At 36.2% G+C, this 24,070-nt stretch overlaps 1 protein-coding gene and 1 long non-coding RNA gene across 3 annotated transcripts in view; both read left to right on the forward strand.

Moving 5' to 3' along the window:
- LOC140749972 (uncharacterized) overlaps nt 1-24,070 on the forward strand; it is a 109,379-nt gene that overhangs the window by 68,311 nt on the left and 16,998 nt on the right. For both annotated transcript variants that reach the window (XM_073083254.1, XM_073083249.1), the window contains exon 3: nt 11,816-11,909. In XM_073083254.1, coding sequence (XP_072939355.1) covers nt 11,852-11,909 — 58 coding nt within the window. In that variant the 5' untranslated portion in view covers nt 11,816-11,851. The remainder of the gene's footprint in view (nt 1-11,815; nt 11,910-24,070) is intronic.
- LOC140749987 (uncharacterized) lies at nt 17,107-18,174 on the forward strand. The gene is made up of 2 exons (XR_012103146.1): nt 17,107-17,486; nt 17,592-18,174. It is a non-coding gene; the product is annotated as an uncharacterized LOC140749987 (long non-coding RNA).

Raw genomic sequence — 24,070 nt, forward strand, 5'->3', positions numbered from 1 at the left:
TATGGCTTTCTTATAGAACTTATACCTGTCGGGTCTATGTTTTCTTAGTCTACTGAGCTTTCAAAGCTCGTTTGCTACGAAGCCATATTTGCACGATGGGGCTCGAACAGCCTCTGATTCAATTTCCGCGCTCGAATACGCACTCAGCCTCCGTGCTCTGTGGCTGTTATATTTAATCTGTGCTCTGTATTTATACTGCATTTAAAAGTAGAACCCTTTGAGATTTGTGTAGGTTGGTTTAACTGCTACACCTTATTTGCTTTAGAAAAGCACTGTCAAGCGCTGCTGTGTTTTCGATTAAAGGATGTGCCTTTGCAAACTTACACGACGAGTGAAACCTAAGACAAAGACCTGTAGGTGTTTAATAGACAGAATAAATTGGGGAATTAATTAATTTAATAAGGATAATGGGAAACTGTTACCAAATTATTGAATTGTCATTGGTCCTTGATACCCGAGCAAAGTTTCAAATTAATCAGTGTTGTAGGAGTTGGTGTAAATTATACTTAAAGATTCCATTACATACATATGTACATATATACATACAACCCAAGCTAATACAGGGTGTTAAGAAAGGAGCGGCAGTAGTGCCTCCGAACCATATAGGGTTAGCACTTACCGTCAGTACTAGTAGGAATGGATGCTTGTTTACTTAACGCGACTTCGTTTCCATAATAACCATATCCAATTTAAGCTATACCATAATCTATTAAGTAACTACCACCGATAAGGAAAACAAAAGTCAACAAAAGGCAACACAGTCAAGGACGCTCACACGGCACACAAAGCATTATTAAAATTATCATCAATTATACGGTATTATTACAGAAAAAACCTAATGGATCTTCTAAGAGAACAATCAATTAAACGTGATTTAAATTTTAACTTTACTTGAGGCAAATTTTGAAGTCGTATTGTCATTTAGCTTAAATAAAATGCCATTGCGCCATCATCACCGTTGTTGTAGAGCCACGGTTGTTAAAAATAAAAAAACTATTTATATACACAGACTTAGACAAAATATTAGAATTTAGAATGAAAATTACATGGACGAGGAACGAACTGTCTTAAAGACTAGGCGACAAAATGACCAGGCCATTCGTCAGACATATCTGAAGACGGGTATTTACGTGGTTTTAATTTCTTTATTGCCGATATTTCGATCGTTGCATGGATCGTGGTCACGGTGAAACATCGAAAAACTACTTTCAACTGAATCTTCTGTCCAGTCCTGATTTCATATCATTATGCTGCAGTGACAAGATAATATTTAAATTGAGTAATATCCCATAAATAGAAAAGGAATAAATTGAAAACTTCTCATACCTACTTTATATCTGTTAAGTAAATAACTTCTGAATTTAAACCGGTACTTTGGGAAATTATTTCCTCATTAATCTGCCGAAACAAAGGCATTGTCTCGTCCAATACAAAACCGGGGAACCGTTTCCCAGCGTGTTTACAAGCGGGGAAATATTTAAGAGAAATAGGGAAATTTGAGACCAAAACCGAGGAAAGGTTTCAATGCTTTTCAAGCATGTTTACAAGCGGAAAATGTTGTGCGAAAACATGAAAATGCGGGCAGAACATGCCCTTCAGAGGTACCCAAGGGCTTCGTCCCCATAACAATGGATCATTAAAACATCATCGTAAAAGGCTTTCGTGTTCTAACGAGCGAACGACGAACGAGAGTATTGGTACATAGAAAACACGTTATTTAATAAGTTATTGACGAATAATAGAGCGGGCTGTAAAAATAGCATCTGCTAGAAATAGAGCTATAGTGAGATTGCAGCAAGTTTGCATTACGTGAAGTACTTGCCACAAAACGGGGCTCCACGGGAAAATGCCATAAATGTCTCCATCGTGGCTCCCAAATCCTTTATCAGATTTTAAGTGTGTAATCAATTTCTTATTAATAGTGGGATCATAGTATTACTTATCGTATATACTTTAAGTTCATAATGCTCTTTCCACAACCGGCTAATCTGTGTAAAACAAGTGCGTACTTTGCTTTAGAGCTACCCTTTATGATACCAAAGATCGGTTCCCTTTGACGTGGTCGCAAAACTGGTCCAAACCCTCTTCGCTGCGCTTTAGACCAGCGCTTAAGATGTATCTTTTGACACAGTTTCAAAGGAGCGTATGAGAGCTGAGTGCCGAAGGATGGAGGGTACCTTTATTTCACAATACGTGTTTCTGCAAAGAGTGTGTTTTCTTTTTTTTCTTTTTGTTCCCGTCTGTTGTGTTTGGATGAGTAAGTTTGAGTAATGGGTTTTTGGTATTTTTAATATTTGTATGTAAAACGTAAAAAGTATCAACACAGCGATATCGATACGGATTTGATAAATCGCCTCCTTCAATATCTAATACGTTTGGTGCTGTTATAATTGGCCGACCACATCATATTAAGTAGCTGAAATCTATGACAAAGAACTAATGTAAAGTTAAAATTTTATGAACACGCAAAGATTAACTACTAATTTACTGTATCGCTTCCTACTATATCTTTAAGATTGGAAGAAATAATCCTATGCATAGTAAGTACGTTTACTCCGAGAGGAACGAACTGTGAGCAAAAACTGTAGTAAAATTTGAAGTTTTATAAAAATGCAAAGATAAACACAAACTATTAACTGTAAATGCAGTGATTACCTATTTGGCTATTTCTATCGCGCTACTGGTCAATACCCTCTCTCGCTGTATAAATAGCCTTGAATTCTGGCCTTCCGCGATTTTGCTATTAACTGACGACTTATACTGAAAACGTAATTGTAATTTACATTCTGCGATTATATTTAAATAATTTTCATAAAACAATCTTAGAGCAATGTTTGCAGTTGCAATGTAAAAATCGGATAAAGCTTTATCAACAGATCGTGGCTTTTCGATATCACTAAAAATATGTCAAAAAATATAAAGTGATTCGATCAATTACGACGGATTTAATCTCGCAAGTAACGTACATGTTTCCTAGATACCATGATTATCAAAGAGTATGAAAAGTTCTTAATATAGTAATTGTGCGTAAAATACGAACATTTGTTACCGACCCTTGCTACTGCTCAAAACTAAGACAAATTGCCTCGTGTATATTACAACACCCTTCAAACTGGATCACAGGTGCACCTACACCGCTGTTTCAAGCCAGACGTCTAATTGATACAATTTACATCGACAAACTCATCAAGCCATCAGTGAAAGCGATATGGAAATCGGACCAGCACTTTCCCTCTCATCGCACGGAAAAGCTTTAACTAATGTATTCTATGTATCTGTAGCGGTGGTAATGGTACCGTCGACCATCACGCACACACGAAACGTGATTGAATGAATTTAAGTGGTCGTTTTGGTTAACCGATTGAAAGTGAAACCGTGTTGGTATGAAAACAATATGTCGAATTTCGTAGGTTTTTGGTGTTGGAAAAGAACCGTATTGCGTAGTGTGCTTATGCCATCCGGCTGTTGGTCTGTTTGTTCTTAATTTTTTTTTAGGGTTCCGTACCCAAAGGATATAAACGGAACCCTATTACTAAGCCTCAGCTGTTTGTCCGTCTGTCACAGGGCTCTATCTTCTGAACTTTTTATAGAGTAGATATGTATTACGGTGACTTTTTAACACCTTTTGTTTTTGATATGATTCTAATTAAAATTATAAAAATACTCGTACATACAAGAATCAAACTCGCTGTTATTACAAATCAAATTTCAAAGCAACACTTTCTTGTTTAAGAAAACATATTTTTATTTCACAATTTTACTCACATGACAAAATATTCATAGACGTGTAAATAAATTTGTCTCTACGAGAGCAGGGATCCTTGATGTTCCCTTAGATAATCTATATCTATAACCCTCTCGTACCACATCCATTTTCACTAGGTGATACAGATCTCTATCTTAAAACCGTCCCTTTTAGTAACCCTAGAGGGTTTTGGGACTATCAATCCTAGATATTTGACTGACAACAGTATTATAGTTCTAAACGTAGGTCATAAGGTTGAGTTATAGTCGGGCCCTAAAACCCTTTTAAGAGAGGGAGAGACCCATGCTTAATAATAATGAGTTATTGATGATCTTACTGCATACTGATTGCCTTGGAAAAACACGTCAGAAAATTAGAGATAATGTATTTGGTACACTGTACGTCTTTCAATGACAGCACCGCTTATGCCCACTGTTAAACATGTTTTTTTTGGACATATGGACATATAAGACAACCTACACTATAAATCTACTTTCCATTTCCAGCAATCCCTTTCATACCCTGCTGCTCGGCATTCCCACTTGTGGGGTGTCCCTCAGGCGTCCGTAGTGATTATTCTCTAGAGTGCTCTACCACCACGACCTGCAGCAAGCCAAAATTTATGTGGCATACCGTCTATTGTAAGCCTATTATCGACTTAATAATGCTAGCTAACTAGTTAAATCTAACTATTATTTGTTGAACAACCTTTACTGACTTCATGTTCAATATTTCATTGTTGGAATAAATCACGATAAATGGTTTGCGTATCGCTAGCCAACAAAACCTCACGGACAATAAATTTATAGAAGGAAATAAAGCAATAATTCAAGGAATAAGAAACGGGAAATTCTTTGAACCGCCGGATTGAAAAAGGCCGGCCGTTACGCACCTCATCGGATAAGTAATTTATTTTGGGGAAACATCAAAGACACTTCGTAATACAATAATAAATAACAAAGACCGCGTAAAAGCAAAAAGGACTGGTATTAAATTTGTTTTTTATTAGGTAGAAATAATATGGAAATTGGTGGTAGGTACAATTGTACATGAAAATATAAAGACTATATTTTGCCTACGACATCGCTCGCGTGGGCCCCATTTATGGTAAATAGTATCCTATGTGTATATCCAGGTCGTAAACTATCTATTTGCCAAATGTTATCAAAATTCAATCTGTAGTTTTTGTATGAAAACGTAACTAACGTCCATCCATACATCCTCCATCCAAGTAAGATAACATGAAGAATGGGTTCTTGTGAACACACTTAAGATTTTTATGTATTTTTTTTATTTATCCCAATGTTTCAACAAAGTACGTGATTAAATCTAGTAATTCTGTCTGAGTTTTGTCGGAAAAATCCTACGAGAGAGCACTTAAAACTCGTTTAAAATATTTTTATCCGAATTTTCCACACTTTAAAAGCGTTCACCACCGTGCAACTAAGCCCCGCTCTCTAAAACCTACCTCTAAAGTGAAACTCCAAAGTGAATTAAAAGCCCGTACAAACATTATTAAAACAGTTTTTTAGGATTATCTATTAAGCTTAAGTGCCGTCGGTCCGTTTATTTGGCTATCATCGTATAAGACGTATGCCCCTTAATAAATCAAGTAATTACAATGTTTTACCTTCCTAAAATAAATATTAGACAATTTCTTCAATTACTATAAATATTAATCTTACACTAGAATAGATTGATGTTTAATAAAAGCCGTTATTAACAAATCCACGGAATTAAAATACATATTGTTTAATATACCGATAGCGCTTATGCCATCATCAACCCATTACTGTCCCACTGATGGGCACCGGTCTCTCAGAATGAGAAGGATTTGGCCACACCATAATCCACCGCGCTGGCCAAATGCGTATTGGTGGACTCCACATACCTTTCAATTTTTTTTTAAGATTTCTCGGGTATTCAGGTTTCCTCACGATGTTTTCCTTCACCGTTTAATCAAGTGATAATTAATTTCTAATACGCACGTACATACGATGGCATTTATAAATCAGACCAATTTCATGCTTTATGTTGACAGTTTAGTTGTAAAACATTAGTTTGGCTCTGTCGCCTGCGTTGTACTCAGTGCTAAGCCAAGCAGTGTCGGCCCGACACAGCCCATTATACACCCAACGAGCGTAAATTTGAACTCATCAGATAGGAAATGTGCTGAATCGGCGCGCCATCTAGTGTTTTCCGCAATCTATGCACATAAATGAATTTGATGGGACTTTTATGGGCGGGGAAGCCTTTATTGCAAGAAATCTCCTTATCGTAATGACTATTTCTTTTATATAATATTAAAGTATAAACGAGCATGCAGTCAACTTGATGGTAGGTAATTGGTGAAATCTGTATTAAATCTCAAAAAAGATTAGATTCCTACCTGAGATTAGATACAGCTGGTTACTACTCCTGATGACTAAGTTGGAACGTAACGGATATATGTTTCTCTTAACACACCCGTCAAAGCCCAGCACAGCAGCGATAGGTGTAGAGCTTCCGGAGTCGAACCACTATGGATTCTACCACCTTCAAATTTAAATATTTGTATTAACTTGATACTAGCGATATATTTATGAATATTTACTTAAATTCAACAGATAATGTACTACAGTTTTTAAATATGACATGTTGCACGTCTTTTAAAGAATAATATTTAAAAAAAAAAAAAAAAAAAATATTTAAGACATACAAATGTTCGACTAATAATCATTGTTGTTCAATGAAGTGGTCAATTAGAGGCGTAGCAAGCGGAATATTACAGTGAAGGAAGTGACCCGAAGCGTCGGCTATTTATGTGATTTTCCGCAATTAACCATCAATTATAGTCTATTAATCTCGTATTGAAACTTTTACTATGGTTAAGTTATAGTCGAGGATAACATTGAAGGTTATTTGTTATGTTTTCGTCGTTTTCCTTCAGCTTTAAGTACATTACACTACTGTATTCTATTATTGTGTATGTTAGGGTATTAAGTCCCTGTAGTACCGGGACCAGAATAGGGCTACGGTATCCCCTACCTGTCGTAAGAGGCGACTAAAAGGGGCTTCCGGGGTTGCGGGCCTTGCCGCCCGTGGGAGCTCAAACCGTCCAGCAAGCGACCCCGGGAAGGACAGCGGTTTTGTGTGGTCGCATATCGCTGTAATCACCAGGGGATGTGAGAGGAGCGTAAATTGCTCCCCCAGGGCAGAGCCCGATAGAAGGGCATCGCGTTAGGAGGACTCCGGTTGTGTTCCGCTGGAGATCCCGGAGTTCTCCACGAAACGCTGAGGACGGCCACCGGGGGGGTTTTAGTGCGGTAAAAATCCTACATAAAAAGGCGTCACTCCCATGGCGTCGGGTACCTTTTGAAGGTTTCCCCCTCGTCAAAAAAAAAAAAGGGTATTAAAGCATCGTCGCCAATCAGTTACTATACCTCTATTGGACAGGGGTGTCCTCTAGGAGTGATAGGGATGTAGGCCATAGTCCACCGTGCTTACCAAGTGAGTGTTGGTAAACTTTACACATCTTTGAGAACTTTGTTTTAAAGAACTCTAGCATGTAGGTTTCCTCACGATTGTCCCTGTAGTTCCGGGACTAGAATAGGGCTACGGTATCCCCTGCCTGTCGTAGGAGGCGACTAAAAGGGGGCTTCCGGGGTTGCGGACGGCAAGAGTGGGAGCTCGAACCGTCCAGCAAGCGACCCCGGGCAGGACGGCGGTATGTGTGGTCGCATACCGTCGTAAACATACATGGTGTGGGAGGAGCGAAGACTGCTCCCCAGGGTAGAGCCCGTTGGGCATCGCGCTTGGAGGGCTTCGGTTGTGTTCCGTTGGAGATCCCGGAGTTCTCCAACAAGCGTTGAGGACGGCCACCGGGGGGGTTTTAGTGCGGTAAAAATCCCACATAACCCGGCGTCGCTCCCACGTCGTCGGGTACCTTTTGAAGGTTTCCCCCTCGAGAAAAAAAAAGAAAAAAAAAAAAAGGTTTCCTCACGATGTTTTACTTCATCGTCAAAGCAAGCGATCATAATTTATTTCTAAAAACTTTTAGAAATCAAAGGTATGGTGTTTTGATCTCGGATTAAGGAGCCGAGTTTCTAACATTATTTTAAGTTTGCAAATGGATAATATTTTAAAATTGTAATTTGCTCTCAAATGTTTTATTAGAATATCTAAAGAATCACAATTTAATTCTAGATTTCTTTAAATTATTCTAGGACATAGTTTAAAAATACCTCATAATAAGCAACAACCACTTAAATAAATAAATTATATTTTCGACTCTTATTAATTATTCCAGTGACTTTATGAATATCTAATTACCTGATTTAATAAACGAATTTCTTTATTTCGCAATTTATGCCAATGCCCTGTTTTGTAAGGTCACCTTACTATCAATTTGAGACTACAAAGCGAAAGTGTGACTTTAACGAGACAGCTCAAGTTCAGAACTTAACGAAATGGGCCATTAGACGAGTCAACGAAAAGTACTGACGACGGATTATATACACCCGCTGAAGAGCATCTCTTGCGAAAACTACTGACGTACCCTCACTCTCACTCGCTGAAGAGCTTCTCTTGTCGTCAAATGTGACGACAAGAGAAGCTCTTCACAGAATTTGCGTCGTATAACCTCAGACACAGAATTTGCGTCGTATAACCTCAAAAATGTGTGCGAGTTTAGATATAGTAATAAAAATAACAAATATAAAATATACATGTCAAAAACATAACCCTTCCTTGGTAGTCTGGTAAAGAGACATCCACACCAAATAAAATCCTGGCTTTATGCCATAAACATAAGAAGGAAATTTCTTATTATTTACACGTTTGGTTTTATTGATTGAAATCATCTTTTTTATGGAACTGATTTTTATGGAATTTCAAATTAGTTGCAAACAAGTATACCTGACAATCGTTATTGCCGTTCATAGGCCTATGTTATTATGTAATCAACTAATTAAAGTATTATCAAAGTTTGGCAACAGATGTGTTGTCAAATTAAATTCCCTCGTATAAGTGTCCCTTTCACATCACTCGTGTGTTCGTGTGTTCGTACCTTCCCTTCATATGACAACAAACAAACACTTAACTAAAGATTTTAAAGCAGAAGGTACGATGGTGATACAACTTAAGTCTACACTATAACGAGCTGTATTCTTAAAACAATATGTGAAGGAATTATAATTAGGAGATGACATTTTACCCGGAGTTTAAAGGTAATTAAAAGTTACTATAGCAAAACGTGGTTAAGTACCTAGAATTTGCCTGGTGTAGAGCCCTTATCTCGCTGACGTAACAAGAGCTGTTGGATGAAACTATTAACGAGCGTATGCAGTAGTTTTTAAAACAAATATTGGAGGATCTATTCGAATGTACTTTAGATTTTTATAAACTTGAACTTTATACGTGATTTTTTTAAACACTTATTGCCTGACTATGTAGGAACAAGGAAAATTGTATTTTTTGGACGTATTATACGAGTATGTACTTGTATGTATATCGTATTGTTGATCACAGCTTGTGGCCTTGGCCGGCTGGGTGCATTTTAACATATGATATGTCAAAACTGTTTTTTAAGGACTGCATTTACGACGTATTTCTCGTTGTGTAAACAAGTGAACTTATTTTAGAATATCCTCATGAAGTACTTTAATTATTAAGCCATTGACCACCATGGTCACTCGGAACACTGGTATTCTATGAAACCTGAATATTATACGTTACGACCAAGTAATATAAATTTTGTAGCTCATTATTATCAATAAACGAATCGTTAATTTATATATTCTGTGATCAGAAAACGTGATTAATTTAAGTGCAGACTGTGTTTTTAATTTCAGTATAAATATGCTTCGTTGGGATCAATTAGCGCTCGGAATTCATTGTTATTTTAAACGCGAACTCGACGCTTCTGTACGCTAATTAAATAATTATTTGTTTTAACGTTCTTCTGTTATTCGTTTGTTTTATTTGCGTTGGAAAAGAGATGAGTGAAAATATGGCTTGTTGATGAATAAGTTCAACTGAATTGTTACGTCGAACCTCATATACGTTCCAGTGCTGAACACTGCTGTCCCCCAGAACTATGACAAGATGGTGGTAAAAGGCGGTAGAAGCCTTCGTGGTTCGACTCCGGCGACACCACCGCCACACCTATTCCTGCCTCGTAACAGCAGTGTTAAGCTCTGCTTTGTTCTGGTTTGAAAGGCGTGGTAACGGAGATATACTTTTCCAAGGCATTCCAGCTTAGTCCTCAGGAGTAGCGGCGCATCTATGGCCGACCTCATATCTAATCCTATCTGGGGTATTACACATGTCCATTGGCGGCAGTTAGGTGGACTGTATGCTGACCGTTATTCCTATATTAAAAAAAAATCTGGCTATTTTTCTATAGCTAGAAAAATATTTTAAGAATTCCAATTATATACAAAGCGACATCTGGTGTATAAATTAAAACGCTAGTTATTCATTCACAGCACCAGTGGGTTGCGTAATGAAGTGGTTCTGCCGCTCAATTATCTGTGGCTTTTGTTTTCTGCCTCCCGTTTCCGTTTTTGTATTGTTTTATTTTCGTTTCAATTGCGATTATTATCATTGTCATTCGGTTGTTGGAATAATATGGACGGTAATAAAGTTGAAGTATTTATGCAGAGTGAATGAGAGTAATGAGTGCTGAGGAATGGGATGAATGGAAGTTGTTGCAATGGAAACTAAATGTTTGAGTATTTAATTATGGTAGAACTGTTTGTGGTTCGACTCCGGAGGCTCTACTGCCACACCTATTTCTATCGTGAAGCAGTTTTGCTTTTCGGTGGAAGGGTGTTGAAGTCCACCGGTTTACATATGAGGTGGCAACGCATCTATCGGTTTCAGGTAGAACACCTGTATTATTTACAATTGGTTAAAATTTTCAATGGGCGGCAGCGACCATTTATCACTAGGTGTAAATAATAATAATAATAATAATAATTTATTTTATTTCAGACAATTAAAATCCATATGAATATGTTAGTAGGCACCTTAAGAACTATGTTAGCAATGTATGTATGTGTAAAGCAAACTATCATAGTTTGCTGCTTCAACCTAACATAGAAAAGTTGCTATTTATGTGCTTGTGATGGTTTTATTAAATAAAATATATTTTGTATGGGTCTACGACGAATTATTAATTGTAACGTTAGTCAGACAATTTTTACGACACAAATCAAAAAGTTTTTCTTATCATTATATTTTAATGTATTGTTATTTGTGACATAAAAGTACTAGTTTACTATTCCGCTTCAATTATGATTAACGCCTCCCCTAAGTTAGTAATGATAATGATAATAGATCTGGCAACAATATCGTAATAACATACTTGTTAGACCAATTTTCATAAAGCAGCTATTATTCGCACTTGATCAAAGCGTCTAATCTATTCAAGGCCAGCCTTGTTACCCGTTGTACATAGATCTAATTGATATGATAACCACTTGTGTTATGATAATAGCAATAATTACTTTAGCAAATATACACAAGCTAATGCGCGTGGCACTTAGTATAATTAGAATCCACGTGGCAGGATCATATCAGTGTTCGGTGCACAGGGTTTCAGATGCCATTCCCAGTCAGAAAGAAAATTAAGTTGTGTTCTTAGTCTAGGTGCTTTTATTATGTTTGTTTAAGTTCAAGGGGCCCTTAACAATCCATTCATAAGGGGAATACATTTGAAAACTAAATCACGCACGCTTCGAAAATGTAAATGAAGCTAGTCATTTTCAAAGCAAATTGCATGTTTTTATATCACATACAAAATTTCACAGCAGCTAGAATACCGTCGTCAACCCATAACTATTGTACTGCTGGGTTGTCTCCTCTCAGAGAAAGGTTTAGGCGGTAGCTCACCTCGCACCGATTTCGTCACGATGTTTTCCTTTACCATTTCCATAGGAAGTGATAATTGATTTTTAATACTTTGAAAAATAAGATATGTGTTTCCAGGGCCGTGAACCCAGTTTGAGAGGCCGAGTTTTAATCACTAGGCTATTGCCTATTTACTTATGTATGTATATTTATTGATTCGTTTGCCTGTCTTTCCAGAGTCGTTCCTCCGGAGGGCCCCGCCAAGCTGCCGTCATGACGCTGCACTGGTGGATGCACTGGTTTTGGGTGACGATGCTGCTTATTGTCATTGGTAAGTATCTGCTAATCTAAAACCCATTTTCTCTTGCTACTTAAGAATGTTAATAATGATTGAAGTTTGGATTATTCGTTTTTCATATTACAGTATATACCTACATAACATAAATTATTAATGCTATGTTTATTACGCAATTAAACTTTTAATTGTTATTTTATAACTTATAATGTCTCATTAATTCAGTTCTATGGTCACACGTTGTCCGCCTCTTAATTTATTATAATCAGTCAATTTTAATAACAAAAATTTAACACGGCTATGGTAAAATAAACTACAACGAAACCTTACCAATTAAAAGCGTTAAATTGAATAGAAAAACATATTGAATAAAGAGCCTGATGAATTTAGATTTAGGCTCATTCAGTCTATGTAAAGAAAAAAGTATATAAAGAAATATTAAATACGAGCTTTTGCCTGCGGCTAAGCTCGCGTTATGGAGTAATATTTTCATCCCCTATTTTATCCCCTTAGGGGTAGAATTGATCAAAATCCTTTCTAAGCGGATGCCTACGTCATAACATCTACCTGCATGCCAAATTTCAGCCCGATCTGTCCAGTGGTTTGGGCTGTGCGTTGATAGATCACTATGTCAGTCAGTCACCTTTGAGTTATATATATTTAGAAATATAAAGAACTATTTCTTAACTCCTACTTACTTAATATTCTGCCTAGCTTGTGTAGGTACTATTTACATACAAGCCACTGCCGATTTCGCTGGTATTATAATTGACAGAAAACCAACATCGCCACCACATTAACGTTATGGTAATTTAATATTCTAATTATCTAACCATGAGGCATACAACAGATTCAGATCTAAATTAGTTTAAAAACACTTTCTAATTTAAAACCAGCGGACGCCATTACAACTTTCTATACATCGCTGATTTTAAACTTTAATTAGTTATTTGCACTGAAACGTATCGCTTTGTTCTAGTTTTGGTATCGAGTTCTAATTAAAGGAATTACAGTATTAAATTAGCATGGCAAAGGAAGATGTGTTTTAAGTTAGTACGAAGACGGCGATTTAATCAAATGTAGTTGTAATGGAATTGTAGTATTTGTTGTTACAAAATATTTTCTGGTTTCTACGCTTGAGTGAAATAAATGTTGATTGTAGGGTTCTGCGGTCGAATAGCAAAATGCGTAAATTTCGAAAATTTCTGTTTGTCTTAGTGTCCATACGAGGGACATATATAACAGGCATTTATACACAGAATCTGTATACATAATATTTCGTGACCGTGACCGTAAAAAAATCGTGATTTCATTTATTTATGGTACAAACAAACCTCTAAAAAGTCAAAATCATCCAGAATGCTTATTAGGTACTAAAGATATACCACCTCATTTGTACCATACAAAAACCAGATCAAAAGGCCCAAAAAATAACTTTTCTACAAATTTCGTAAGAAACACAAATATGGACATAACGCTTTTATCTATTTACGGAGTAACCAACGAAACGAGAATTCTCTCGGCACCCTCGTTATCACCTCCAGAATGTCCCCGGAGTCCATTAGGATCGTTAGCGCTGTGACGACTTCTCAACTTTGTACTGGGTTCAAGTTATTCATGGAAAGATGTTTTAAAAGGTGTATGAACTTTTGAGAGTAACTTAGTAAGAAATGCACCCGATGATCTATGTAGTATATGGTATAGTAGACGGGTATGTATGTAAAGCTATATGGTTGGAAGTTCTGTAAAATAACTAGCTGACCCGGCAAACGTTGTGCTGCCATGTAAAAATATTTAAAAATCTAACATTGAGCGGTATGAAAAATGGTGAAATTACTGAAATGGCTATTAAAAAATAGGGGTTGGTGATAAAAGGGTAAAAATTTAGGGTTGTATGTATTTTGCCACATTATAGAAAAACAATAAAATTGTTAAAAAATTAAAAAAGGGTGAACAACCCTTATCGCTTAGGGGTATGAAAAATAGATAGTAGCCGATTCTCAGACCTACTGAATATGCATATAAAATTTGGTGAAAATCGGTAAAGCCGTTTCGGAGGAGTACGGTAACTAAAATTGTGACTCGAGAATTGTATACATAAGAAGAATTAGCCAAGTACCTACGAGGTTCAAATGATAGAGCCCTGGGAAAGTCGGACAGACAGTGGACGCTTAGTTATTGCGTTCCGTATTTAGCTAGTGAGTACGAAACCCTAAAAATAGTGTGAAGACTACCAATCCGCCACAGCGTGGTGGACTATGGAAATTCCTGCCCAACGGTGGAACAATACGTTTGATGATAACTACCTATGTATTGCACGACTCATGATGTGAAGCATCAGAGAGTGCTTTACGATCGAAAAAATTTTTTCGCTTCATTTTGGCGGCTATTTTTATTATTATAGCCTTGATAGTTCACGGAATCAAGATATTTTGCATACTATTGTCGAGATAATTTAATGGAGATTAATTCCATACTTTTTAAAAATTGATTTACTGTAATAGAATTGGAAAAAAACACCAAAATAGGTCAAAAAAATTTCCTGTCCGTCATGTGTGAAACCTGAAAACACTGTAACTTTTAAAAAAATCCATCATTTGAGTTAAAAAAAAATTTAAAAAATTCTAATCGACGATTGTAGGTCACAGAATGCGAATGATTAATTAATTCAGTGTCGTTTAATTGCAATTAATAAAAAACGAAAACTACAAGACTGTATATCTATAGATATTATGTACATTTATTCCACCAGGGGCGCTTGTGCAGTACCTTCTTCCTACTACAGCTGTTTTTTCGGCAATTAATTTTGAACGACTTAAGTTTTTTTTTTTTTTTTTATATTTCATAATTAAATGAGCATTAGGAGTCGTGCACTTTTGGATTTTCCAAACTTTCTTTGAATACAGATATTTTTTTATATATACGATAAAATTATATAAGTTTATAGGTACATTTTCAATAAAAAATCCGTAAATCAGCCCCATAAAATACTTCAATGCTTCAGATTCCAGACACTTTGATTTTTAACTTTGAGAACCGCAGTGCAGCGCAAATATTTTAAGTCTATAAAACACTTGGATGAGAAAATGAACAGTTCAGAACTTTAACGGTTGTAGTTCGTAGGCTTTATTGGAAGTCTGTCATAGCCTACTGTTTTAATTCGACCTCTATTTAGGAGTCGGAAGTTCGTATCCTCTTTCTAGTCCTCTGATTTTTGTACGTGAAGTATGTTTTCAAAATTAATTATCATTCGCTTTAGCGACGGAAGAAAACATCGCGCCTGAAATTAAAACTCATCTAATCTAATGCATGGGATTACTAACAAAAGTTATCTAAAAGTTGTAAAAATTCTAGAAATCCACATAGTTGGCCAGCGCGTAAGACTGACTTGAACCCTTTTCACTCTGAAAAGAAGACCCGTTTCCAAGCAGTGAGCCAATAATGAGTTTACGAAATACCTTTGTATAATCATAGCTTCGAACTAAGTGCCACTGCGCTATCACCGCTCTAACCATGCAGGAGACATGTTGAAGTGCCCTTCGAAAGGTCCCTCGGTTTACAATAGAAATGCCACGCTCGCGTTTTTCCACTCCCCCTTCAATTGGCCCACTCCATAAGCTTTCAGTGGCCCTTAATTGTTCGGGAGGCCCTTCAATAGCTATTGACGTAAATAGATTTTCGATAGGTTCGAGTGACTTTTTTGGCTTGTCTTCATAAAATCGAAATGGTATGTTATGTTGGAGGTAGTTAAGTTATTTTTGTTAAGATTGGAGTAGCAAGGGACTATGTATTCAACCTAAAGGTGAACGGTAAGAAGTAATGGCAGAATCAGTAGTGGTGAGAGATTCCATCTAAAACTGATCTGATTAATGAGTTTTACTCCTTAAGACTAAGTTAGTCGCCTAATATGTATACAGCATCCACATTACTCCACCAAAACGCATGTCTCACGCGATACCTAGTGTAAAACCTGTCTATCGATTCAACCGCCCAGGAATAGATTTTAAAGTAGTCAGGTGTTCTTTGCTTATCTTAAGCGTGTCATGCTTTACAACTACCATATTAAGTCTGAACTCAAGGACCATATTAATACTATTACATACTAGAAATTACTCGCGAGTCACGGTTGTATCATAAGAAACTGTGTTAGAATGAGATCGAAGTGACATTACATCACTAGTCGTGAGTCACACGTGAGGGCATCGCGAACTTGTGAAATCTATTCTCGGTCGTGAAATGATGTGATTCACTTTGAATGACACACACACGCGCGCGCATAGGCACACACAAACACATACGCATACATTCAACTCCACACAACACATGCATGCATGCGCACAGAGAGATAGAGAAAGAGTGATCAAGGGAGAGGTAGGGAGGGAGAAAAAAGATATGTCTGTATTTATAGACACACGCACAGAAATGAAATAAAAAGTGTTTAACCCGTACAAGCTGACGAAGACATTGATTATTCGTTTATAACATTTTTCGTTATACTACCTGAGAGAGACACAAACACACGCGCACACACACACACACAGATACAGAAACTTCGCACATAGCGCGTGTAAATATACACAGAACTCCATAGGATCTCTCAAATGTCTTATATCAAATCTACCCAAGAAAAACCACTTCGATAAAAGTACACAACTGCTAAAAGTTGTCACAAATATTGAATAGAACATCTCGACTTGATTTATCACCCCGGCTCGTATAATTTTCCTTCCTAAATCCCACCTTTATATCGCCTGACATTCAGTTCGGAGGTCGTGGCACTGTCAGAAACGTGACTGTTGTTAAGAAAGGTTTTGATATTAGGCAAAAAGGTATTCAAGTGCTTAAACATTATTTTTGAATTTTTAATCTATGTTACCACGATACATATTATAGGCAATTTATAATTACAACAATTTCTTTGCCTCATCTTAATTAATTAAAACGTAATTAACTGGACCAGAAAATATTAGTTATAATTTTTAAGGGAGCCTTTCCTGTCGCGCGTGCCTCCCGCACACGTAAATTAACTCGCTTCAGGGCACTTTTCACGTCGCGCGCATTTACGCTCGCACCGTGTGATATGCGCGTGCGGGCCAAAATACGCGCGACAGGAAAAACCCCCTTGGTATCTTGTGACCTGTGTGCGTATAAACGATAAAATGCAAGTGGTGGGCGTACGCGTGCGAAGTGCGTGCAGGCGTAAACATGCGTGTCTTGAAAAGTGCCCTAATTACACTGGTCTGCAACAAAATCCTCCTTTAGATAAAAAATAGATTTCTATGAAGAGTTAAATGTGCTGAATCCAAATCTGATTTCCATTTTTTGCTGGCACGTATAGTTTTTTTTTTAAAGGATTTTTTATTACTTCTTATAATTCCTGTTTTTCTCTCATATTTTTTGTACTAACACTGCTTATAACTCTGCTTCAATCAGCTTATATCGCATTTGTCCACGCAAAACTGGTTTACTGTGTTAGAGAGAGATAGAATGATATTGTCTCGTATTGTTTTTGAACAATTACACGCGCTTGCGCAGTTTGGACAGCAACTCCGTGGCGCTCAGTTGGTTAAAAAAAAAATAAGTGATTGTTTTCGTTTTATTCAACGTATTTTGGTAAGTAACAAATTATATTGATATGTGTAGTGAAAATTAATAAGTATTCTAAAACATAGAGCTTATATATATTCACATTTTGAAATTAATTTAATTTTGTTGTAGGTACAAAATGCCAAGAACTTGCAAAAATTCACCAAACGTATTTTGCGACGTAAGTGGTGAATTTGTTGTAAAATCACAACAAAATAAAATATCAGGCCTAATCAAAACTGCGTACAAAGGTTATTTTGGGTTTCTAGTTGACGAAAGGAAAAAAAATTGGCTTCCGAATATATGCTGCAACACTTGTTCAAGAACGCTACGAGGTTCGTGTGAAGGAAGTCCATGCCACTTAAAACACCTGTGGTTTGGAGTGAACCCCAGAATCAAGATAATGATGATTGTTATTTTTGTATGACGGAGATAAAGGGCTTTACGAGAAAAAATAGGAATAAAAAAAATATTGCTTAAAAGACATATTATACATAGAGAGACGTTATAATGGGAAATGGTCAGAAGCAATGCTTACTGACTTTTGCTGGTTAATTCGCCGTGAAACACTGATGGAAAATATGAAAACTACGAAGTAAAATACTACATTATACTGCGTATTAGAATAAGATAGATTGGTTTTAAATATTTGATACCAATTATATGTAATATTCTCACAATTATTAAAGTTACGATTTCAATTACAAATAAAAAAGGAGTTTTCTTTATAAATTCCATTACAAAAAAACTGTACGTGATACATAATTTTAAAAACTATATTCCTTTTTAGCAGTATCAAATATATAATAAACCATCACAATAATAAGAAGGAGGGCAAAAAAATTTTTTTTTGCAGACCAGTGTTATCACCATGTTACAAGTGAACCTTTCTTTTAAAAGAACTTAGTGTGCCAAAAATGTGATTTTTCAAGAAAACCGCCAAAAACGTGATTTTGTAACTCGACTAAATAATTGAAATGTTTTACTAAAAGTAGCTCATGTAACCTTTAGTTATCATGCCGTTTGGCTGAAAGTAACGGAAATACGTGACTGTCATTGAAAATTATAAAAAACAAGTGGATAGTAGTAGTAGGATTCTTTCACGTTATCAGTTTCGACATAGCCTCCGCTAACATTCGTGAAATAATTTTGAAAAGTGAAGAGTTTATTGGTTATTTTATTGATGTATATGTATATTTAATAAATAGGTTGGCCCGATGATTGAAATTCGATCGTTCCAAGAAAATTTGACGCCCATACGCTTAACATGGGAATATCGCCCCAATGACTCACTCTAACGACTCTACAGTACTCTACACGTTCTTTATTTATTTTATTGCGTAAAGGATTTAGTACATTTGGTCAAATAAAGATATATAAAGTCCACTTAACTGCTACCTTTACAGGTGTTACACATATCAAAACTTCTGTGTTTGTATCCTACAGTTTTAATTAAAAGCCTTGGAACTCTTAGATAAAACCTTATTGTAAACGGAGTAATACAATTCACTATAAGATCTATCAACAGGAAAATATAAAAATGAAATGTACAACCTCTCAGGGTTTTACGACGATACCATCGGCACACCTCTTTCTGCTATATAACAGCAGTCTTAAGTGCTGCTGTATTTCACTTTGAAGCTCATAGCAAGATAGAGACGAGGAATTCCAGTTCTAGGGGACAGCAATGCATCCGTGGCCAACCTCAGTTAAAACTCCAGTCCTATTTAAAATTTGTTGCAAAGGTTATTGTTCACTTACCGTTATATGAACAGCAAGTTCGGTTGCTACAAATTCGTCAAAAAACTCGGTAACACGAAACTTTTTAGATATTTTATAATATCATAAATTACGGTATTATTTACTTTAATGTAATTTTGTCACGATCTCGTGAAGTATGCAATGTACAAAAAATGTTCGTGTTCTCTCTTTACTTTTTGTACATTTTTTTACAAAAAATCCGTAGTTAGTTGATAGTATATTTCATGTAGACACGGTTCGGACACACCATTACTTATATTATTAAAAACTGTTTCATAACCAGTGCTCTGTGGCGACACTAGAAATTATCTGCAAAGTTTTGATTTTTTTTACAATGTAGGAGTAGCAGAAGAGCATGCAGTATCCCTACGTTTCAAAACAGAACACAGCAGCGCTTAACATTGCTGTTATTAGACAGAAATAGGTGTGGCGGTGCTGTCGCCGGAGTTGAACCACAAAGGGTTCTACCACCTTCAAATACTATCACATTTTAATACATCCGAGTAGTAGATCACATCCCCACTCCTGTCCAGGCGGAATACTAAGGCACCACAGGCTACGGGTACGAACCCACTCATATTTTCCAAGTCGTGCCTCTCATATCTAAAATTAAAATCTTTTCATGTTTTATGAAAAATGTCTCAGCCCTTTCTTACAGTCTTTACAAGTTTTATATTCAAGCCTATTTTATTTATTTATTTATATTCATTGCGGAGTTATAATCTTTGAAGGGTAGAAATAAGGAAGGTAAGATAGGTTGTGTTTTCACTTTCAATGACAAAGGACTGAACTGACTGTCATTACATTCAAATTTCGATATAACATCCTCTTTTTTCTCTTCTTTAAGCTTATTGATACGGTAATCTTATTGCGATTTATCGGTAGACCTATAATAATCGGATCTTCATTTTTAATTGTATAAAATAATATCATTTCGCAAATGGAATTATTTCAAATTGGACGGTTTGAATTAATTCAACTTAATCTAGATTATTTGTAGAACGGGGCTTGGCACCGCGCAAAAACCATTTGAAAGACCTTTGGCCGTGTGAATTGTGTCGGCCAGTCGCGACCACTGCAGGTTTGACCTCCGTGTGGGTATAGAGCTTTATATGTAGTCATAGTAATGTATTAATATGTCCGTTTGTTTTATTTATTTATTTATCGTTACATGTATCATTACAAATTTTCTTAACCTAAAGCGATAGAGTAGCCTAATTAAAACAACGTTAGATTTTATTTTAAAAATATATATGAATTAATAAATTATTATCAAAACCATAAAGGTATTTAAAGTCTATAGATGTATGAATCTTCCAATCATTGCCTTTCATGAGAAGAATAGAAGCGAAGATATGGAAATAAGAAAATGTGACAGGGCTTTAACATGTCGCGCGTGTTTACACCTGCAAGCGTGTCTCACACGCAAGCACACGTCATAGATAAGTAAAGATTACTCACTCTTAACAAGAAAATGTACCCAGTTTTGAGAATTGAAATAGTTGCGTAAAAAAGTTTTGCCACGTCTCCGTGCTAAAATGTTCCTAAAATATTTGAAATAATTATTTATTTATTACGTAAATTACGCAGTATTAGTTATTTATTCGTAAATTTTCTCTAAAAATGTTTTTATTTGTCAAGAATTCAAAAAAAGAACTTACTAAAATAAACCGTTTGTGGCTTCATTCAATTTCAAAGCGGCGAAGTATCTTTACTAATCTATGGCGTGCGTAGAAACGATAGGATGCAAATGGTGCGCGTGCGCGTATTAGTACGCACGACAGGAAAAGCGCCCGAACACTCAGGCGCTACAAGTTTATTCGTGTAATCGTCTATAGATAAATTTGTTAATACTTCAATTCAAACTCGATAAATGCTGTCGCCAATACAATGCGTTGGTTGAATTCGACATGTTAGTGTCCTCTTATTTATTAGTTAAATCCATATACGTCCATACAGCCTCCCACGTTATGTTCGTTCCGTGATACATAGTTATACAATATGTTATAGGTATTTATATCATCGTATTTATGTCCACGGTTATTGATTCTATGAAGTTGTTGTAATATTACTACAAATAGACGTTATGTAAAGTGAAGCATGTTTATCACGTGAGACTGATATGCGGGCAAATCATAACACACGAGTAATGAGACGAAGAAAACATTCTACCTGAAATATGAGTTTCAGCTTAACCACAAAGTACGGTTCATATAATAGTCCGTACAAACTTCGCACCCTTCAAACTACATCTAGTCTGTATACATACGGAAGTTTTATAACCGTCCGAAAGTTACGTTAACTTAGACAGGCGATGAAACAGCTGACAAATTCAATTTGCTGTGGACTCAGTCAGTGGACTCAGGCTTTAGTTGACAAATAAAGAATACCATTCCTTAAACTCAAATAAAAAAATCTCAGAAATTCAAAAGAAATCACGGAATTCGTGCGTACAAACCAGAACATAGCAGCGCCACTCAACTACATGACCAGGGGGGGCACACTTCCATACAAAATGACTTTTTGTGTAGATACTAGCGCCACGTAACGACTCGCCCCGGAAGTTTCAAATTAAAATGGCGACGGAGTGACAGTTAACCGTCAAAATGATGTGTCTGTTGTCAAATGTCCGCAACTTCGTTAGTCGTTTCTAATTTAAATAGTTGTTTTTGCACTTTAGAGAGACACCATTGCGACAACTGTACATATTTGATGCCTCCCACGTAAGTTGTATCTTTAACATCAATTGTAAAGGAGCGTGATTCGAAGATTCACATCGTCTCAATTTTTTGTATCTTTCTGAAATTTTATAAAGTATGTAAATGTAGTTTTGTTCTTGTATCAAAATTGAGAAGAAAAAAAGTATAATGCAAATGTGAATCTTTGGAACACAATCATTAATAGTTCGTGTTTTGGAGATACAACTTATAATTTACCTAATTTTAATACATATGATGAATAATGAATATATTATAGGTATCTATAGATATGTATGTAAAACCCATGAGTAGTTCTGGGGCAGGCCACTAGGGGCGCTTTAGGGGAGACAAAAAATACGTAGAGTTTCCTCTCTATAACATGTATATAATAATACTCTATGTACATGACAGAAAATAATGTGGCGATTTTCTAAAACTAATGATGTCACCACTTGATTCTGAATCGCGTTATTGAAGTTATTCCAACATCTTTATTATATACTCTATCCTTATGTATCCTATATCAGATATGAAACTAGTCTGATCAGAAATCTCACTTTACCAAGAGTGTACCATTAATGATACTGAAATCGAACTACGTAGGACTCTACAGCCTTTGTACCAATCAGTATTGTTGCGACATTTTCTACATTTCACAGACAAATAAATTAAATATTTAGATCTGGCAGGGACGAGCTCGAACCCAGAACCTTCCATTAGACTGGTGGCGGCCTCGCCACGCATATCAACCTATCTATATAGTAAACTTAAGTTACGTAACAACGCACAATATAATCCTGTTTAAAAATACGGCAGTAATCCATTTACGTGCAAGTTTAGCGCTAAGAGCATTAACCTTGACTTACTGCGATGTACGCATGTGGGTGCAGAGCTGTACGTCAATGAGTCACTTTGTTAAACTATTTAGCGCCTTTTCAACGTTATATGTGCCTCTGGTCAACTTTTGCCGTGTATGGTGCAGTGATGGTTGAGTTTAATAATAATAAACCTTTATTTCAGACAATATAAACAAAAAAGAATTATTAAAATCGGTCCACTAACGGCGGAGTAATTCGTGTACATACATAAAAAAAAATTGATAACCACCTCCTTTTTGAAGTCGGTTAAAAGATACAAAAGTATAATTGAATACAGAGGTCCATATCATATATACCTTACAGACTAACATACATATTAATATATACCTACTTATAACTAAATCAAAAAAATAATGGTTTAGTAAGTATAAATGTGGTAGAATCTGATGGGGTTCCGCTTGTGGGCCAATGTCAAGTTCTGACTTAAGGGTCTGGGAAGGCTACATGAGGCACATCAAATGAGTCCTAAGATGTGACAACGATTCTGTGGCCGGCCACAAGTAGGGTTTGATATTATTTGGAACTAACATACGATCTTATGCGACTGTCACTAGTTACCCTCAGGTATTTACTTTTATACTGTTCTACATATATTTTACAAAAAAAACAGTTGTGTCGAAAGTAATGGATTTTCGGATTAAAAGGAAGTCACGTACGTTCATAAATGGCATTTTTTTTAATTAATATATCACGTGGCGCTACATACTGCGACGAAACTTACAATACCTCATTCGATTCAGAATGAATACATTCTAGAAAGACCATAACCATTTAAAGAATTGACCGTATCGCATTACAATATCATAACTCTCGTTACCGTAATACATGAATGAACCGAGTCAGCGAGCTGATTCCTGCTGAGCCCAGAAAAATGTGGCTTCACGCTCAAAGGAATGTCGTCACAAAGTCCCGACTAACGAGTTAATTCCAAAATGGCGTTCACTCGATGTACGAAAGCGGTGACCGTAGCGGGAAGTCGGGCTTAATGCGCGTGTTCAACACAACGCGATTGAGCGATGTTTGGAATTTATTATTGTTGAACAACCGAACCAATATTTAGAGTTTCATTATTTTGTAGAAGTTGCATTTTGATTTTGATATTCTAATGTATATTATAAAGAAGTTTTCCAAAACAAGCTTTTACGTCAAACCCCTTTTGTTTGATACCCATATGATGTGATTGATTAAGAAAATGTTTTCCGCTATCTTAAAACGGCCATCATATTAGATTTAGAATAAAATCGCTAAACTGACCATGCATTGTCATCCGAAC

This window comes from Epargyreus clarus, unplaced genomic scaffold (genome assembly GCF_041222505.1).
Source record: "Epargyreus clarus isolate Ecla_fem2 unplaced genomic scaffold, WU_Ecla_fem_2.2 ptg000003l, whole genome shotgun sequence".
NCBI lineage: Eukaryota > Metazoa > Arthropoda > Insecta > Lepidoptera > Hesperiidae > Epargyreus > Epargyreus clarus.